Below are 18416 nucleotides of genomic sequence, written 5' to 3'. Positions count from 1 at the left end.
TTTGATTTGATTTTGATTTGACGACTAAACAGAAGTGGTTTTCCAACATGGAGGCTCTAATTTGGGTTGCTCCTGGTCCCTGGAGATGCCCAGGACAGTGCTTGACCGAGCAGGCCACCAGACCACCTACTCAACTCCATTTCGGGGCTCCATGGTCGACTGTCTACCATGGAAGTGTACAGTGGAGCGGCCCCCTGAAACTCTGATACCGCTCTCCCCTCAAACTACCGCACAATGTTTCTTTCTTCGATATTCAAGGGCCTTCTCTCCAAAAGTCTGTCCACCCTCAGTTGATATATTTTCTTCTCAGTCTCTGCTTTTCTCCCTCATACACATTGCATTACTTGCGAGAAGAACCAGTGGAGAAGTTTCAGTTGGAAGTAACGTAATAGGCTTCGTTGACAAGTGAGGAAAAATAGGAGCACTTTGAAAGAGTGTACATTTTTAAAAAAATGTAAAAAACACACACACACAACAGCTGTGGATAGACCAAAAATAGCAATGCCTCTGCCTCCCCCTGTTCTCATTCAGAGACATTTTGGCTCTCCCTTTAACTAGAGTCTAAGGGCCCGGGGCTGGGTTTCTACTAAGCCAGCATATGGAATTGTTTTAAGATGGTCATACCAAGGATCATTTAGCTATTTGATTTGTGATTTTAGGATCCCTGTAGGTATAAACAAATATTTACTAATATTTTTATGAAACATTGAATTTGGCCTTAATGCTATTAGCCCATAGAAATGCATTGAATAACATATTCATAAATGGCAAAGCAGATCAAAAGGAAGTATGTTTTGAAGTGTCTGTCCTAAGGTGCATTTGGAAAGTATTCAGACCTCGTCGTTTTCCCCATTTTGTTACGTTACAGCCTTATTCTAAAATGTATGAAATCGTTTTTTCCCCCATCAATCTACACACAATACCACATAATGAGAAAGCAAAAACAGGTTTTTATTAATAATGTATGCAAATTTATAACAAATAAAAAACAAATATCACATAAGTATTCAGACCCTCAGTACTTTGTTGAAGCACCTTTGGCAGCGATTACTGCCTCGAGTCTTCCTGGGTAGGATGCTACAAGCTTGGCACACCTGTATTTGGGGCGCTTCCCCAATTATTCTCTGCAGATCTTCTCAAGCTTTGTCAGGTTGGATGGGGAGCATCCCTGGACAGCTATTTTCAGGTCTCTCCAGAGATGTTCGATCGGGTTCAAGTCCGGGCTCTGGCTGGGCCACTCAAGGACATTCAGAGACTTGTTCCCCGAAAACACTCCTGCGTTGTCTTGGTTGTGTGCTTAGGGTCGTTGTCCTGTTATAAGGTAAACCTTCACCCCAGTCTGAGGTCCTGAGCAGGTTTTCATCAAGGATCTCTCTATATTTTTCTCCATTCATCTTTACATCGATCCTGACTAGTCTCCCAGTCCCTGCCACTGAAAAAAATCCCCACAGCATGCTGCTGCTATCACCATGCTTTACTGTAGGGATGGTGCCAGGTTTCCTCGAGACGTGACGCTTGGCATTCAGGTCAAATAGCTCAGTCTTGGTTTCATCAGACCAGATAATCTTGTTTCTCATGGTCAGAGTCCTTTAGGTGCCTTTTGGCAAATTCCAAGCGGGCTGTCATGTGCCTTTTACTGAAGAGTGTCTTCCTTCTGGCCACTCAACCATAAAGGCCTGACTGGTGGAGTGCTGCAGAGATGGTTGTTCTTCTGGAAGGTTCTACCATCTCTACAGAGGAAATCTGGAGCTCTGTCAGAGTGACCATCGGGTTCTTCGTCACCTCCCTGACCAAGGCCCTTCTCCTCCGATTGCTCAGTTTTTCTGGGCAGCCAGTTCTAGGAAGAGTCTTGGTGGTTCCAAACTTCTTCCATTTAAGAATGATGGAGGCCATTGTGTTCTTGAGGACCTTCAATGCTGCAGACATTTTTTCTTACCCTTCCCCAGATCTGTGCCACGACTCAATCCTGTCTGAGCTCTACGGACAATTCCTTCGACCTCTTGACTTGTTTTTTTTCTCTCTGACACTGTCAACTGTGGTGCCTCATATAGACAGGTGTGTGCCTTTTCAAATCATGTCCAATCAATTGAATTTACCACAGGTAAATCATATCAAGTTGTAAAAACATCTCAAAGATGATCAATGGAAACAGAATGCACTGGAGCTCAATTTCAAGTCTCCTAGCAAAGGGTCTGAATACTAAAAACCTGTTTTCGCATTGTCATTATGGGGTATTGTGTCTATATTAGATGACATTTCTCAAAAACAGGTTATAGGCTACATGTGCACCACCGAGCCAGAACAGTAATGTTAGGCCAAATTATTAGGGTGAGACACATGGGCTACTAACAGCTTACTACACAGCATACACTTAGCATTACTTTCTTAGCTACAGTATACATATCTCCCTGGCATATTACATCATTTATACAGCATCATATAAGACATTTTTGGACTCACCTTGTTGTGATGTGCTCACTTGAACAGGAAGGTGACGCGGTGGTCCTTCGGGGGCAAATTTCGTCAAAGAAAGAGAAAGATTTACAATTCCAAATTGGATGACTGTTCAAAACGTATTCCCAGTCTGAGCTAGTTTATTCCGGACTTCGCAAGTGGTAATGCTTGCGGTTAGCCAATGTCACCGATTCCTAACCCAACCACTCATTGTTGAATTTGCCATTTCCAACTTGTTGTGTACTGTTTATGTCCAATGACCGATGAGCACCGATACATTTTATCTACAATGAATCTTCATTATTTCTCTTCTTATGACAACGATTAAAAAATGATTTGTCAGTAGATTGTCAACTTGATTCATGATGATGACTGCTCGCTAAGATTTTGAAAGTATGATGTTGACATGATCAGTCCAATCAAAGCTACTGTTCATACAGTTGAAGTCGGAAGTTTACATACACTTAGGTTGGGGTCATTAAAACTCATTTTTCAAACACTCCAAAAATGTCTTGTTAACAACCTATAGTTTTGGCAAGTCGGTTAGGACATCTACTTTGTGCATGACACAAGTAATTTTTCCAACAATTGTGTACAGACAGATTATTTCACTGTATCACAATTCCAGTGGGTCAGAAGTGCAAAATGTGCAAATCAATCCCAGAACAGCAGCAAAGGACCGTGTGAAGATGCTGGAGGAAACAGGTAAAAAAGTATCTATATCCACAGTAAAACGAGTCCTATGTCGACGTAACCTGAAAGGCCTCTCAGCAAGGAAGCTTTGTCACAAGTGGGTCTTCCAAATGGACAATGACACGAAGCATACTTCCAAAGTTGTGGCAAAATGGCTTAAAAGACAACAAAGTCAAGGTATTGGAGTGGCCATCACAAAGCCCTGACCTCAATCCTATAGAAGATTTGTGAGCAGAACTGAAAAAGCGTGCGGGAGCAAGGAGGCCTAAAAACCTGACTCAGTTACACCAGCTCTGCCAGGAGGAATGGGCCAAAATTCACCCAACTTATTGTGGGAAGCTTGTGGAAGGCTACCTGAATCATTTGACCCAAGTTAAACCATTTAAAAGGCAATGCTACCAAATACTAATTGAGTGTATGTAAACTTCTGACCCACTGGGAATGTGATGAAAGAAATAAAAGCTGAAATAAATCACTCTACACTATTATTCTAACATTTCACATTCTTAAAATAAAGTTGTGATCCTAACTGACCTAAGACAGGGAATTTTTACGAGGATTAAGCGTCAGGAATTGTGAAAAACTGAGTTTAATTGTATTTGGCTATGGTGTATGTAAACTTCCGACTTCAACTGTATAATGTAATTTAATCTGTGGCCAATGACTTTGAGCCTTATTGGAAGGGCACTACTAATGTAACTATATGGCAGGACGCAGAGGATTGGAATTTTCGATGTCTCCCATTACTAAGGACTGGTGACGTAGTTTCCCCATGTGTGACAGAACACTGAGCCAATCATGGCACAACGCTCCTATTTTCTGCTGGCTCGCCTCCACCACAGAAAGCATTGAGCTAGGCTGAAACACCTGCATTTTGGAGCTGCCTTACTCAAGAAAACAAAACAGAGACCATGTTTGTATGCGGCTTTATTAACTCAATAATTTGTACATATTTTTTAAAACATTATTTGCAAACTTAAAATGTGACTCGTACAAATACCAAAATAACATGCAGAACAGGCATGTATATATTTTATGCTAAAAATGGCATGAATGACAGGTCTCACCTGCTCTTGTGGCTGAATGGAAGCAAGAAGTCCTTACAGCAATGTTCCGACATCTAGTGGAAAGCCTTCCCAGTAGAGTGGAGGCTGCTATAGCAGCAAAAGGGGGACCAACTCCATATTCATGCACATGATTTTGGAACGAGATGTTCGTCGAGCAGGTCTCCACATCCTTTTAATCATGTAGTTTATCTGAGATATACAAGAAAGCTCAGAGCCTGCATCCACAAAGCCTCTCAGAGTAGAAAATTGGTGGTAAGAACACAGACATTTTACTCTTACTGCTATGGGTAAGCTATACACAAAGCCTCTTAACTCAGAGACCCACCTAGTCGACAGAGACCACATGAGCTGTCCTAACCAGTTAAGAATTACAAGCAGGTGTCTTGATAATTATAAAAAAGCAGTGGTTCCTACATGCAATTGTTTTGGAGTTTTTCAAATTATGTTTTGATATTTCGATATGATCAATCCATAAATTGTATTTATTTTTTATTTTACCTTTATTTTACTAGGCAAGTCAGTTAAGAACAAATTCTTATTTTCAATGACGGCCTAGGAACAGTGGGTTAACTGCCTGTTCCTGAACAGAACAGGCAGAACAACAGATTTGTACCTTGTCAGCGCGGGGATTTGACCTTTCGGTTACTAGTCCAACGCTCTAACCACTAGGCTACCCTGCCACCCCCAATCAAGACTTACATGCAACAGTATCTCTTGAGCTTTTGACAATGCTTTCACAGGAGGTCTATTTAACATATGCCTAAATACATATAACCACCACCATAAACATTTTCTTTCAATTATTTGATAACCTACATCATGTTATTTCAAGTTATCCCTTTGGAGCGAAACATCACATTGTTAAAAAAGATACCTAAATTGGGCTTATGTTAACTTCGATTGTGTTCGATGAAAATGATAGACCATTCAAACACTAGATGCAACGCTGTATGCAACATTATGGTCCTTCTGTAGCTCAGTTGGTAGAGCATGGCGCTTGTAACGCCAGGGTAGTGGGTTCGATTCCCGGGACCACCCATACGTAGAATGTATGCACACATGACTGTAAGCCGCTTTGGATAAAAGCGTCTGCTAAATGGCATATATTATTATTATATTATTATTATATATATTATTACTGGAAAGTGACTTGATGCCTACTGTGTCAAAGCAATTTAGAATTGTTAAATGTGAGTGATGAGTGAGTTTAAAAACTATCAGAATTTGATTTTTTTTTAAAGGTTATGTAAGCCAACATATTAGGCAATAATTATGAGTAGGCAAAATGTATCAAATGTTTTACCATTGCAACAGTTGTAGTCACATTCACCGTGATTAGTTATTCCCCATTATTTGCAACTATGTCGATGAGCGTCATAACAATCTTTCCTTTGCGGTACCTCAAACTGTCGTGACTACCAGCTAAAATAAATAAAATGTATCTCAATGTTTATTTAACTAGGCAAGTTAGTTAAGAACAAATTCTTAATGACAATGATGGCCTACCACCCCGGCCAAACCCTCCCTTAACCCGGGCGAAGATGAGCCAATTGTGCGCCGCCCTATGGGACTCCCGATCACAGCCGGTTGTGACACAGCCTGGGAATGAGACATGGTCTTTAGTGATGCATTAGACTGCTGCGCCACTCGGAAATACAACAGGTGTAGGTAGACCTTATCGTGAAATACTTAGTTAATTTAGTAAATATTTTCTTAACCAACAATGCAGTTCAAGGAAGAGTGTTATGGGCTTGTAAGTAAAGTAAAAAATAAAAGTAACGAGGCTATATACAGGGGGTACCGGTACCTAGTCAATGTGCAGGGGTACAGTTTAGTCAAGGTAATTTGTACATGTAGATAGCGGTAAGGAGGACTATGAATAGATAGATAAGAAACAGCGAGTAGCAGCAGTGTGAAAACAAAAGGGGGGTCAATAATCCGGGTGGCCATTTGATAAGTTGTTCAGCAGTCTCATGGCTAGTCTTCAAACAGGTTTTAACAAGATTCCTAGGACCTTTTCTGAGATGCTTTGTGGATACAGGCCCTGGATATTCTGTTGTTTTGCTTTTACCCATATTTAACCCCTTTTTGGGGGGAGCAATAAAACACTTAAATACATTTTTAAACCGGTACCAGGTTACCTTCAGACGAGTCTTGTGTTGTGGAGCAAAACATCAAACATGTAGCTTACGTGTTCGTGAGCGCTTTCGATGGTGGGGTCATATTAATTAATACCCCAAACCGTTTAGTTCGCTTGGCACATTAGCAGTACTGACATCAGACAAGTCCCGTGGGGCTCAGTGCCAGCAAAAAGTGATTTCATGTCACCAAAGAGGAACATTTGTGGACATCCAAGCGGGGTGTTGGGAGTGCTCAGTTATCAGTGGCACCAGATGAATGAATTTCCCATGCAGTATTCATTTTTAGGTTGCATCTAACAGAGTTTCATATCCTCTGCATAATTTGTGTGGGTTGAGTTGCTGTGTTGACTAAACTATTTTTGGAATCATGCTGGCTTAAGTGAATTTCAACCAATGTGAAGAAGACAACTCATAAACTCACAAATCAATTGCATGTATTATCTATTGAATGCAATAGCTGTATTATTACAGCATTACATGTAATAATATTGTAGCTTATTGGCTCTAATGGGGAGAACAACTTGATAAATGATTGCCTTTTAAATCATAGATATTAATTCAGATATTAATTCAAATGAAAATATTTATTTTAAAATAATCATTATATATTTTCTTACATTCACAAATATTAATTCATGTTGGCATCCATTATTGCAATTGGTACAGACTCCTTTGGTATGAACTGTTTACATGCTTATAGTGACATACCATGCTGAATCAACCAAAATCAATTAAGTCTTCTTCCTGAATTACATCTTTCTGTCCCTGTCTCAACCAATCAGCAATCAGCTCCTTCACCTCCTTGCCAAAGTCCTCATGTAGTTCGCTAAATTCCACCTTGGGTCCTGACCCAGTCACTGACCACTCCCCTTGGGGCGGGGATGGGACATTAATAGGTACAACATTTGCATTTCTCTTGGGCCAGAGTTTTGGAGACCTCTTATTGGTTGGTTTAGAGGAAATGGGAGGAACTTGTAGCATTTCATTTGTGCTAAAGCTTTGCCCGGCTCCCACACTTGGCCCTAGGTACTGTGAAAGGGTCGCGGTCCCAGAGTTCAGCCAAATCAGCGACTGCGTTGGCCTCTCTGTGTTTGGGCCAGCCAGTGTAGACTGCTGGGATGGGTCACCAGGAAACGCTTTCATGGCCTCTGTGGAAGGAGGAAGGAGAGACTAAGAAAAAAAGCTGCTTGGACATTCATGGACACTTTTTAATCAAACACCATTCATGGACACTTTTTCATTAAACACAGCTGAACATTGATGAAGGTGCTTTGCATATGTAAAACCATCACGTGTATAAGTAGCGGGAACCACTAACTCATAAGTACATTTCAACGCGGTCACCAATCCTGATCGTGTAGATATTTAGGACGTGCAGAGTTTTATTCCAGCCAAGCACTAAAACACTTGTTTCAACTAAATCGAAGACTTGACGATTAGTTGAATCCGGTTATTTACCTACTAGCTCTCAACGACCAAGCTTGACCACTTTTTTTCCAGCTACTCTCATGACCAGGCAAACCCCTTGTTGATGTATTTACCCCCAATTATCTAGCTTGCCTAGTGCTGGCATGGAACAAAATCCTGCACCCATTCACCTTTGTACTGTTTCTCCAAATCCATGACCAACGCAGCCAGGTAGCCGTGGTTGGCCGACAGCAGGGCCCTGATCCAGCTCTCCTGGCTGGGCTGGTCCTCTGCGGCTAGCTTGTAGGTGCGCAGGCCCGGTTCACCGCTCCACACCAGCGAAAAGGCAAACTGCTCCTCAGACTCGCACAGCTGCACTGAGCAGCCCTCCAAAACAATGACGCCAAGCAGGTCGCGGTGGTTGGGCCGGTCCTTGTAGAAGAGCAGGTTTGCCTTCAGCATGAACCAGCGCTTCTGATAGGAAGTGTTTCTCTCACCCTGTATATAATGGTACAATGGGATGTTTTGTCAAAACATGCGGTTGTTCACAGTTCAACAGGTCTGATGTCAGTATCAAATAGTTATTGTAGTTGAATCATTCTGAATTAAAAATAAATATGTACATAATATTATTTTCCTTAAATCTAGCACAAATGAATGTGCTCTGGAGAGAACATTTTACATATCTGGCATTAGTACTGTATCAAAAAATATCTTTATCATATAGAAAATACAAATAAAAACTAGTTTGCTTTATGTGCAGGCCTTGAATAGGCACTCTTCCCGTTCCAAGCTCAGCCTACACAGTCAAATACGTGCGCCTGTGCAGTTTATTGGTCAATTGTCACTGAGGGGGTTTCGACTAGGCTGAACCGGGGTGCACTGGGTCATGGCCCGTCAAAAATTGCACTTCTGCTTTATCCCACCGCTCCTAAAACAGTGCCTTCAGAAAAGTACCTCACTTTTTCCACATTTTGTTGGGTTACAGCCTGAATTTTAAATGGATTAAATTGAGATTGTGTGTCACTGGCCTACTCATTAAAAAAAAAAAAAAAAAAAAAAAAAAAAATATTACCTTTATTTAACCAGGCAAGTCAGTTAAGAACACATTCTTATTTTCAATGACGGCCTGGGAACAGTGGGTTAACTGCCTGTTCAGGGGCAGAACGACAGATTTGTACCTTGTCAGCTTGGGGGTTTGAACTCGCAACCTTCCGGTTACTAGTCCAACGCTCTAACCACTAGTCTACGCTGCCGCCCCGAGGTCAGGAGTAAAAATGTGCTTAACAAATCACATAAGTTGCATGGTCTCACTGTGTGCAATAATAGTGTTTAACATGATTTTTTTTATGACTACCTCAGTTCTGTACCCCACACATACAGATAATTGTAAGGCACCTCAGTCAAGCAGTGAATTTTAAACACAGATTCAACCACAAAAAACAGGAAGGTTTTCCAATGCCTTCTGGTTGCCAGCTCACTTCCAGACAGATTTTTCCGGACACACCCAGGATTCGAACTGGCAACCGTCCTGTTGCCGGCTCATCTCTCTAACCGCTAGGCTGGCTACCTGCCGCCCGGTCATATTTTCTATATAAATACATGAATCTGCGCCGCCAGGTCATGTTGGGGCCATACTTGAGAACATAAGCAACCATTTAACTTAACGGTTTCTCCTTCTGAAAATGCGTTATGCCACGCACGTAAATTGCCTCCCCTCCTCCATATTTAGAAACGGGTGGCTGTGTGTTTCTATTTGACAATAACAGCTGGTGCGGGATGTCTAATATTAAGTTATTCCTCGCTTGAGGTATAGTACCTCATGATGAGCTGTAGACCACAATATCCACCAGGAGTTATCAATATTTTTGTAGCAGTCTATTTACCATCAAAAAATGATGCTAAGACCGCACTCTACGAGTTGTATAAGGCCATAAGCAAACGAGAAAATGCTCATCCAGAAGCTACGCTCCTAGCAGCCCGGGACATTAATGCAGTCAAACTTAAATCCGTTTTACCTCATTTCTATCAATATGTCACATGTGCAGCCAGAGGGGAGAAAAAAACAAAAGAAACAACTCTAGACCACCTTTACTCCACACACAGATGCAGACAAAGCTCTCCCTCACCTTCCATATGGCAAATCTGACCATAATTCTCTTTTTTATTCCTGCTTACAAGCAAAAACTAAAGCAGCTTCCAACCAGTGACTTGGTCAATACAGAAGTGGTCAGATGACACGGTTGCTACGCTACAGGACTGTTTTGCTAGCCCAGACTGGAATATGTTCCGGTATTCATCCAATGGCATTGAGGAGTACACCATATCAGTCACCGACTTCAACAGTAAGTGCATCGACAACGTCATCCCCACAGTGACCGTAGGTACAGATCCAAACCAGAAGCCATGGACTATTTGCATTGCCCCCCTTCTACACTGCTGCTACTCCCTGTTAGTATTTATGCATAGTCACTTTAATAACTCTACCTACATGTACATATTACCTCAATTACCTTGACTAACCTGTGCCCCCGCACACCGACTCTGTACCCCCTGTATATGGCCTCGCTATTGTTATTTTACTGCTGCTCTTTAAATATTTGCTACTTTTCTCTTACTTTTTAAAAAGCATTTTCTTAAAACTGCATTGTTGGTTAAGGGCTTGTAAGTAAGCATTTCACTGTAAGGTCTACCTGTTGTATTCGGCCCATGTGACAAATACCATTTGATTAGCTTGAGCCTACTGACAAGTTCATAGAAACAGCCCTTCTCCAATTCTGTAGCCTACTAGAAACCAGAAGTTTCAACGTTTATAAAATTAGCAAAGTCGTCTTTGAACTCACAAAGTCGAGCCCAATATAACCGTTACTCATTTTGAGAATTAGTGCTCACACATGCCATCTCGTCACTTCACAATAGAAACTTTATACCATTTGAAAATTCTCATGTTCTATATAATTAAAATGTGTGCTTATGAATTTACCATGCTAAAATGTGACTACTTTGTTACAAGTTCGCTCACAGAATTAAGGGTTTGTTATGAAATCATTTCCAATCCATCAAATTCATCATGGTATATTACTGGTGGAGTGAAACCCACCCCCCGCAAGTTTAATGCGCCTGTCTGATATGCATTTTGAGCAGGAGAAACTGTTTAAATGTAAAATGGTTGCTTATGTCTGCAAGTCTGAATTGTCAGCAAGGTAGAATGGTGCATCGTTCAAAAACACACATCTTTTCCATTCCTCTACTGCAGAAAGAGCCTGCAGAGTTCTGTCATACTATCCAGGTCTGTGCCCAAAGAATTTAAGCTTCTACTTTTAAAAAATCCACCTTTCCAGAAGCAATTCTCTCACCATTGCTGCTTGTTATAGACCCCCTTCAGCCCCCAGCTGAGGTGACCTACACCCCCGGCCGTCCTACAATCTAAGATAGAAGCCCTCAATCTCACGCAAATTATCAAGGAACCTACCAGGTACAACCCTAAATCCGTAACCATGTGCAGGCACCCTCTTAGATATCATCCTGACCAACTTGCCCTCTAAATACACCTCTGCTGTCTTCAACCAGGATCTCAGCGATCATTGCCTGTGTGCATAATGGGTCCGCGGTCAAACAACCACCCCTCATCACTGTCAAACACTCCAGCGAGCAGGCCTTTCTAATCGACCTGGCCTGGGTATCCTGGAAGGATAATGACCTCATCCCATCAGTAGAGGATGCCTGGTTGCTCTTTAAAAAAGTGCTTTCCTCACCATCTTAAATAAGCATGCTCCATTCAAAAAATGTTGAAGAACAGATATAGCCCTTGGTTCACCCCAGACTTGACAAGCACAAAATCATCCTGTGGCGTTCTGTATTAAGATTGAATAGCCCTGGCGATATGCAAATTTTCAGGTTCGCCAGGAACCAAAATACTCTGTCAGTTAGGACAGCTAAAGCTAGCTTTTTCAAACAGAAATTTGCATCCTGTAGCACTAATTCCAAGACGTTATGAGACACTAAAGTCCACAGCGAATAAGAGCACCTCCTCCCAGCTTCCCACTGCACTGAGGATAGGAAACATTGTCAGCACCGATAAATCTACGATAATCAATCATTTCAATAAGCATTTTTCTACGGCTGGCCATGCTTTCCACCTGGCTACCCCGGCCATAATCTCAATAACCCCTGCAGTAACTTGTCCAAGCCCCCCCCCTTGCCCAAAGATTAGAAAGCTGCCGCGGTCATCCCCCTCTAGACCCAAACTGTTAGACCCATTTCCATCCTGATCTGCCTTTCTAAAATCTTCGAAAGCCAAGTTAACAAACAGATCACCAACCATTTTGAATCCCACCGTACACTATGTAATCTTCTCCACTATGCAATCTGGTTTCCCAGCTGGTCATGGGTGCACCTCAGTGGCTCAAGGTCCTAAACGATATCATAACCGCCATCGATAAAAGACAGTACTGTGCAGCAGTCTTCATCGACCTGGCTTTCGAATCTGTCAATCACTGTATTCTTATCGGCAGACTCAACAGCCTTGGTTTCTCTAATGACTGCCTCGCCTGGTTCACAAACTACTTCTCAGATAGAGTTCAGTGTGTCAAATCGGAGGGCCTGTTGTCCGGACCTCTGGCAGTCTATGGGGGTTCCACAGGGTTCAATTCTCGGGAAGACTCTTTTCTCTGTATATACCAATGATGTCGCTCTTGCTGCTGGTGATTCTCTGATCCACCTCTACGCAGACGACACCATTCTGTATACATCTGGCCCTTCTTTGGACACTGTGCTAACAAACCTCCAAACAAGCTTCAATGCCATACAACACTCCTTCCGAGGCCTCCAACTGCTTTTAAATGCAAGTGCATGCTCTCCAACCGATTGCTGCCCGCACCCTCCCACCCGACTAGTATCACTACTCTGGACGGTTCTGACTTAGAATATGTGGACAACTACAAATACCTAGGTGTCTGGTTAGACTGTTATCTCTTCTGTCAGACTCACATTAAGCATCTCCAATCTAAAATTAAATCGAGAATTGGCTTCCTATTTTGCAACAAAGCCTCCTTCACTCATGCTGCCAAACACACCCTCATAAAACTGACTAGCCGACCGATCCTTGACTTTGGCAATGTAATTTACAAAATAGCTCCCAACACTCTACTCAGCAAACTGGATGTAGTCTATCACAGTGCCATCTGTTTTTTCACCAAAGCCCCATACACTACCCACCACTGCGACCTGTATGCTCTCATTGGCTGGCCCTCACTACATACTCATTGCCAAACCCACTGGCTCCAGGTTATCTATAAGTCTACGCGAAGTAAAACCCTATCTTACCTCAGATCACTGGTACAAATAGCAACACCCACACGTAGCATACGCTCCAGCAGGTATATTTCACTGGTCATCCCCAAAGCCAAATATCCTTTGGCCGCCTTTCCTTCCAGTTCTCTGCTGCCAATGACTGGAACCAATTGCAAAAATCACTGAAGCTGGAGTCTTATATCGCCCTCTCTAACTTTAAGCATCAGCTGCCAGAGCAGATCACCAATCACTGCACCTGTACACAGCACAGCCAACTGCCTCATCCCCATATTGTTATCTATACTCTCGCTCTTTTTCACCCCAGTATCTCTACTTGAACATCATCATCTGCACATTGATCACTGCAGTGTTAATGCTAAGTTGTAATTATTTTGCCTCTATGGCCTATTTATTGCCTTACCTCCCTACATCTGCACACACTGTACATAGATTTTTCTATTGTGTTATTGACTGTGCATGTGTTTATGTGTAACTCTGTGCTGTTGTTGTCGTCGCACTGCTTTGCTTTATCTTAGCCAGGTCACAGTTGTAAATGAGAACTTGTTCTCAACTGACCTACTTGGTTAAATAAAGGTGAATAATGGCCACTAACAATGAAAAGAAATGTCTTTAAAAATGGAAGGTTGTTGGGAGGAGGCAAGATCAGGTGGGACCATTCTAGCCAATGAGAGGGCAGACACATGTGAACAACAGGCACAACGGTTTCCACTAGCTACCACAGCCAGAAAGTCAAAATTTGCTATATTGTAAAAATATATATATATAAAAAATAAAAACATTTGCTTTTTGGTTTCAATTTAAGGTTAGGCATAACACATTTAAAAAAAAGTTAAATTGTAGAAATAGGTGGACTTTATGACTGTGGCAACTAGTGACGACCAGGCACAACTCTGATATAAAGTAGTTTTTCTCAAAGTTACCAGGATGTCAAGTGTCCGACTTAGATCAATACACTCTTAACAACCAAATCATTACGAAACTTCTATTTGATCAAATAAGCCACACGTATATATAATTCGACACTGACCTCCATACAAAAAGTCCTTGCTTCGTGAGTGAAAAAAAGCCACCTGCTGGAGAAGACAGATTGTGGACACAGTTATCCCTCTCGCTTCGCCTCTTCCTCTCTGGCATCACTGCTTGTGAAAGCGTCTCATGCAACTCCTTCCCTGATAAATATTTTAGTTCCAGGAACCACTCTGCTGCAGCCCCAGTAATGTCCATCTTCTTGGACTTTCCCTCCACTTTAGCCGTGCCAATGATCACCGTTACATAAAAAATAAAAAAAATCACAAAGTCCACCTTCTTTACATGTAACATCCTTGGAGCCTGCCGGTAGAAGCTAACGAACGCTGCAGTCTGCATTAAAGGCCTACCCAACACCATGGAGTCCTTAGGAGTACCTTGAGTTCCCTCCACCCGTTTGACAGCCTCTGCATATGAAATGCTCTGGATGACCCTGACTTTGGCAACTTCATTATTTTTCGACCTCGTCAGGCACTCCAAAAATATACTACATGCTTTCCACCACAGTTGCAACACTTCACAGCTTCGTCTTCAAAAACAAATCACCATGAGCTTCTTTTCCACAACTTCTACATCTTGGATTCCTCCACCTGCAGACACTCTACATGTTCAAACATTCTACACAGTTTACACTGCAACTGCCTGGAAATAAAAGCTCTTACAGAAAAGTGCACATACCCCAGCTTCACTCAGGTCGGGAGGGCCTCCACATCAAAAAAACAAGAATAGACAAGCTCTTCTTTCTTGCCATTGAGCCAACAATTCATCCTCCATGTATCAACCACTACAGGAACACTCATCAGCTCCTCGATGCCCACTCCCTCCGAGACTCCAGCAATTACTCCCTTGACAGTTTCTCTTCTCCTTAGCTCTGCATGGCCATCAATTTGCCTGATACCCAACACATGCTTCCTCTGTTCAGCAGAAACACACACACAAATCAAGACCAGCCCAGTCCTCGTGACCCCCACCGACTCCACACCTCTCTCTACCATCTTAAATACTTCTAAACGGATTTGACAATTCAGTCCCCAATTTTCCCAGAAACCAGACTCACAACAGATATGAGGTATTTTCAACATTAAAAGTCTTCTTTCCAATCCTAACTTCTTTTCCCATTATTTTGGACAGAGGTCCATTCTTCCTTATTTCCACTGCTATCCGATTCATATTCCACATCCCCCTCTGCCATCCTTCCTTAATCAGAGTGTGCCCTCATCTTCTCCTGATGTGCTATCATATTCCATTGTTTCCCATCTCTGAGCACACCTGCCCTAACATTTCATCATGCTTAGGGTCATGTATAGAAATGCAGGGCAGGCCATTCATTTGGCTACCATGGCTATGCTCCCATAGGATGAAAATGCCCCTATCCACAGGGCTTGAGTGGTCACTGAATGGTTTGATGAGCATGAAAGCGATGTAAACCATACGCCATGGTCGTCTCCGTCACCAGATCTCAACCCAATTGAACACTTATGGGAGATTCTGGAGTGGCGCCCGAGACGCGGTTTCCACCACCATCAACAAAACACCAAATGATGTAAGAGTTTGAGACACTTGTGGAATCTATGCCACGGTGCACTGAAGATTTTCTGGCTCATGCTGGCCCAACGCCATATTAAGTCATGGCTTTTCCTTTATTTTTGGCAGCTACCTAAAGTTAAATCGAGACTTGGTTTCCTCTATCACCCCAGCTGCCAAACTAACCTTGATTCACATGATCATCCTACCCATGCTAGATTACGGAGACATCATTTATAGATGGGCAGGTAAGGGTGCTCTCGAGCGGCTAGATGTTCTTTACCATTCGGCCATCAGATTTGCCACCAATGCTCCTTATAGGACACATCACTGCACTCTATACTCCTCTCTAAACTAGTCATCTCTGTATACCCGTCGCAAGACCCACTGGTTGATGCTTATTTATAAAAACAGATTCTGCATCACTCCCCCCTATTTGAGATGGCTACTGCAGTCCTCATCATACACCCGTTCTGCCAGTCACATTATGTTAAAGGTCCCCAAAGCACACACATCCCTGGGTCACTCCTCTTTTCAGTTTGCTGCAGCTGCGACTGGAACGAGCTGCAACAAACACTCAAACTGGACCATTTTATCTCAATCTCTTCATTCAAAGACTCAATCATGGACACTCTTACTGACAGTTGTGGCTGCTTTGTGTGATGTACTGTTGTCTCTACCTTCTTGGTCTTTGTGCTGTTGTCTGTGCCCAATAATGTTTGTACCATGTTTTGTGCTGCTAAACTGTTAAGTTGCAACCATGTTGTTGTTATGTGTTGCTGCCTTACTATGTTGTTGTCTTAGGTCTCTATGTAGTGTTGTCTCTCTTGTTGTGATGTGTGTTTTGTCCTATATTTATATTGTATTTATTTATTTGTTCTTATCCCAGGCCCCGTCGCCACAGGAGGCCTTTAGCCTTTTGGTAGGCAGTCATTGTAAATAAGAATTTGTTCTTAACTGACTTGCCTAGTTAAATAAAGGTTAAATAAAATTAAGTCACTTCGTTTTGCCCTGACTTCACCATTGGCTTTGAATGGGCATTTGATACACCTAATTTAGTCAATCTGCAATTAAAAGGCAAGGATGACAAGCAAATGATTGTGATAGCGGAAATTATAGAATATACAAGTTAGTCTGCAAGACATGAGGAAAGGCGTGTTATCGGGTTACCTTTTTATACAGGTATCCTTCTTTGTCGACGGGTGAGCTGCACGACTGAAAATGAGTGAGGATCTTCCCGGTAATCTTCATCTCAACACCATGCTTTTACCATAGGAGTAGCTGGAGTTGGGCTACATAAGAACAAGGAAGTTAGTAGGGCACCCACCACATCACTGAAGCACATTCTCTCACTGCGGAGTTTACCTTGGAAAAAAATATTTAAATGTTTTTTGATTATCAAATGATTTTGTTGTCTAATGATTTAACGCCGTATACGTTTGAACTTTGAGATAGTAATACAACGTTTGCATACTTCATTGCTGTGATGGTGAAATTACGCATCTTTACAAATATTAGGCTTATTCAATATGCGCAAATTAATTCGGTCGATTGTATAACTACCGTTCACAATCCGTAATTATTATATATTTTAATGCTTTGTTGCAGCTATGGGGAGCCGTAAAACAAAAACGCATAGGCTACTGTAGCGTTCATCATGAGAAATCCCCTTAACGTATCTGCTTCCGCATTTGTAAAATAAAGGCAAATGGAAGTTTGGTAATATCATTGGGCTAAAAAGTCGTAGGCTACTTCTCTTCATCGAGAGGTACACATGTGTGTGCCTAGTAAAATAGCATAGGGTAAATGGGGTTGTTTTTAACTCACCTCTCTGTAGAATAACGTGTGAAGGCTCACCAGGTATTGGCTAGAGAGGATACAGTTGTTGTCAAATTGATGTAAAAATAAAATGTTGCATTTTAGCTAATCCTAACCCTTTTCTTAACCTTAACCTAACTCTCATAATCTGTTACGTTAATTATCCTAACGTGCTACGAAAAGTCAATTGTGACATAAACTGTATCCCTTCTAGACAAAACCGTCCCACCAGCTCCCTGGGTGTTGTCAAACACTTCCTGGTAACTAAGGTGAGCGCTCAAATGAGCACATCGTCCACGTCAGCGCCTCATAGGTAACATGGGCCCACGCCCCTCAACTGTATGCTGATAAAGCCAGTGGTGTAAAGTTCTTAATAAGTAAAAATACTTTAAAGTCGTTTTTTGGGGTATCTATACTATATGTATTTTTTTACAACTTTTACTCCACTACATTGCTAAAGAAAATATATACTTTTTACTCCCATACAATTTCCCTTCTACCCAAAAGTACCTCTTACATTTGGAATACTCTGGCAGGACAGTAATATGGACTAATTCACACACCTATCAATATAATGTGGTCATCCATTTAACATTTACATTTAAGTCATTTAGCAGACGCTCTTATCCAGAGCGACTTACAAATTGGTGCATACACCTTATGACAACCAGTGGAACAGCCACTTGCATCTAAATCTTGTTGGGGGGTGAGAAGGATTACTTACCCTTACTTACCCTATCCTAGGTATTCCTTGAAGAGGTGGGGTTTCAGGTGTCTCCGGAAGGTGGTGATTGACTCCGCTGTCCTGGCGTCGTGAGGGAGTTTGTTCCACCATTGGGGGCCAGAGCAGCGAACAGTTTTGACTGGGCTGAGCGGGAACTGTACTTCCTCAGTGGTAGGGAGGCGAGCAGGCCAGAGGTGGATGAACGCAGTGCCCTTGTTTGGGTGTAGGGCCTGATCAGAGCCTGGAGGT

At 42.2% G+C, this 18416-nt stretch overlaps 1 protein-coding gene across 3 annotated transcripts; it reads right to left on the bottom strand.

Moving 5' to 3' along the window:
• Positions 1 to 6920: 6920 nt before the first annotated feature.
• On the bottom strand, positions 6921 to 17743 carry LOC118364247 (sesquipedalian-1-like). Of its 3 annotated transcripts, none has more exons than XM_035745632.2 (4): positions 17453 to 17743; positions 16796 to 16917; positions 7954 to 8260; positions 6921 to 7503 (listed from the first exon to the last, which is right to left on the bottom strand). In XM_035745632.2, exons 2-4 carry the CDS (start codon positions 16874 to 16876, stop codon positions 7073 to 7075), a joined length of 819 nt encoding a protein of 272 aa, XP_035601525.1. In that variant the 5' UTR covers positions 16877 to 16917; positions 17453 to 17743; the 3' UTR covers positions 6921 to 7072. The 3 variants fall into 3 exon arrangements, with proteins under 3 accessions (XP_035601525.1, XP_035601534.1, XP_035601543.1); XM_035745641.2 differs by lacking the exon at positions 17453 to 17743 and adding an exon at positions 16991 to 17401; XM_035745650.2 differs by lacking the exon at positions 17453 to 17743 and adding an exon at positions 17100 to 17401.
• Between the last annotated feature and the right edge of the window lie 673 nt (positions 17744 to 18416).

Source organism: Oncorhynchus keta, chromosome 3 (genome assembly GCF_023373465.1).
Source record: "Oncorhynchus keta strain PuntledgeMale-10-30-2019 chromosome 3, Oket_V2, whole genome shotgun sequence".
Taxonomy (NCBI): domain Eukaryota; kingdom Metazoa; phylum Chordata; class Actinopteri; order Salmoniformes; family Salmonidae; genus Oncorhynchus; species Oncorhynchus keta.
Note: the sequence above shows the minus strand (reverse complement) of the source record. Positions and strands in the feature narration are given on the sequence as shown.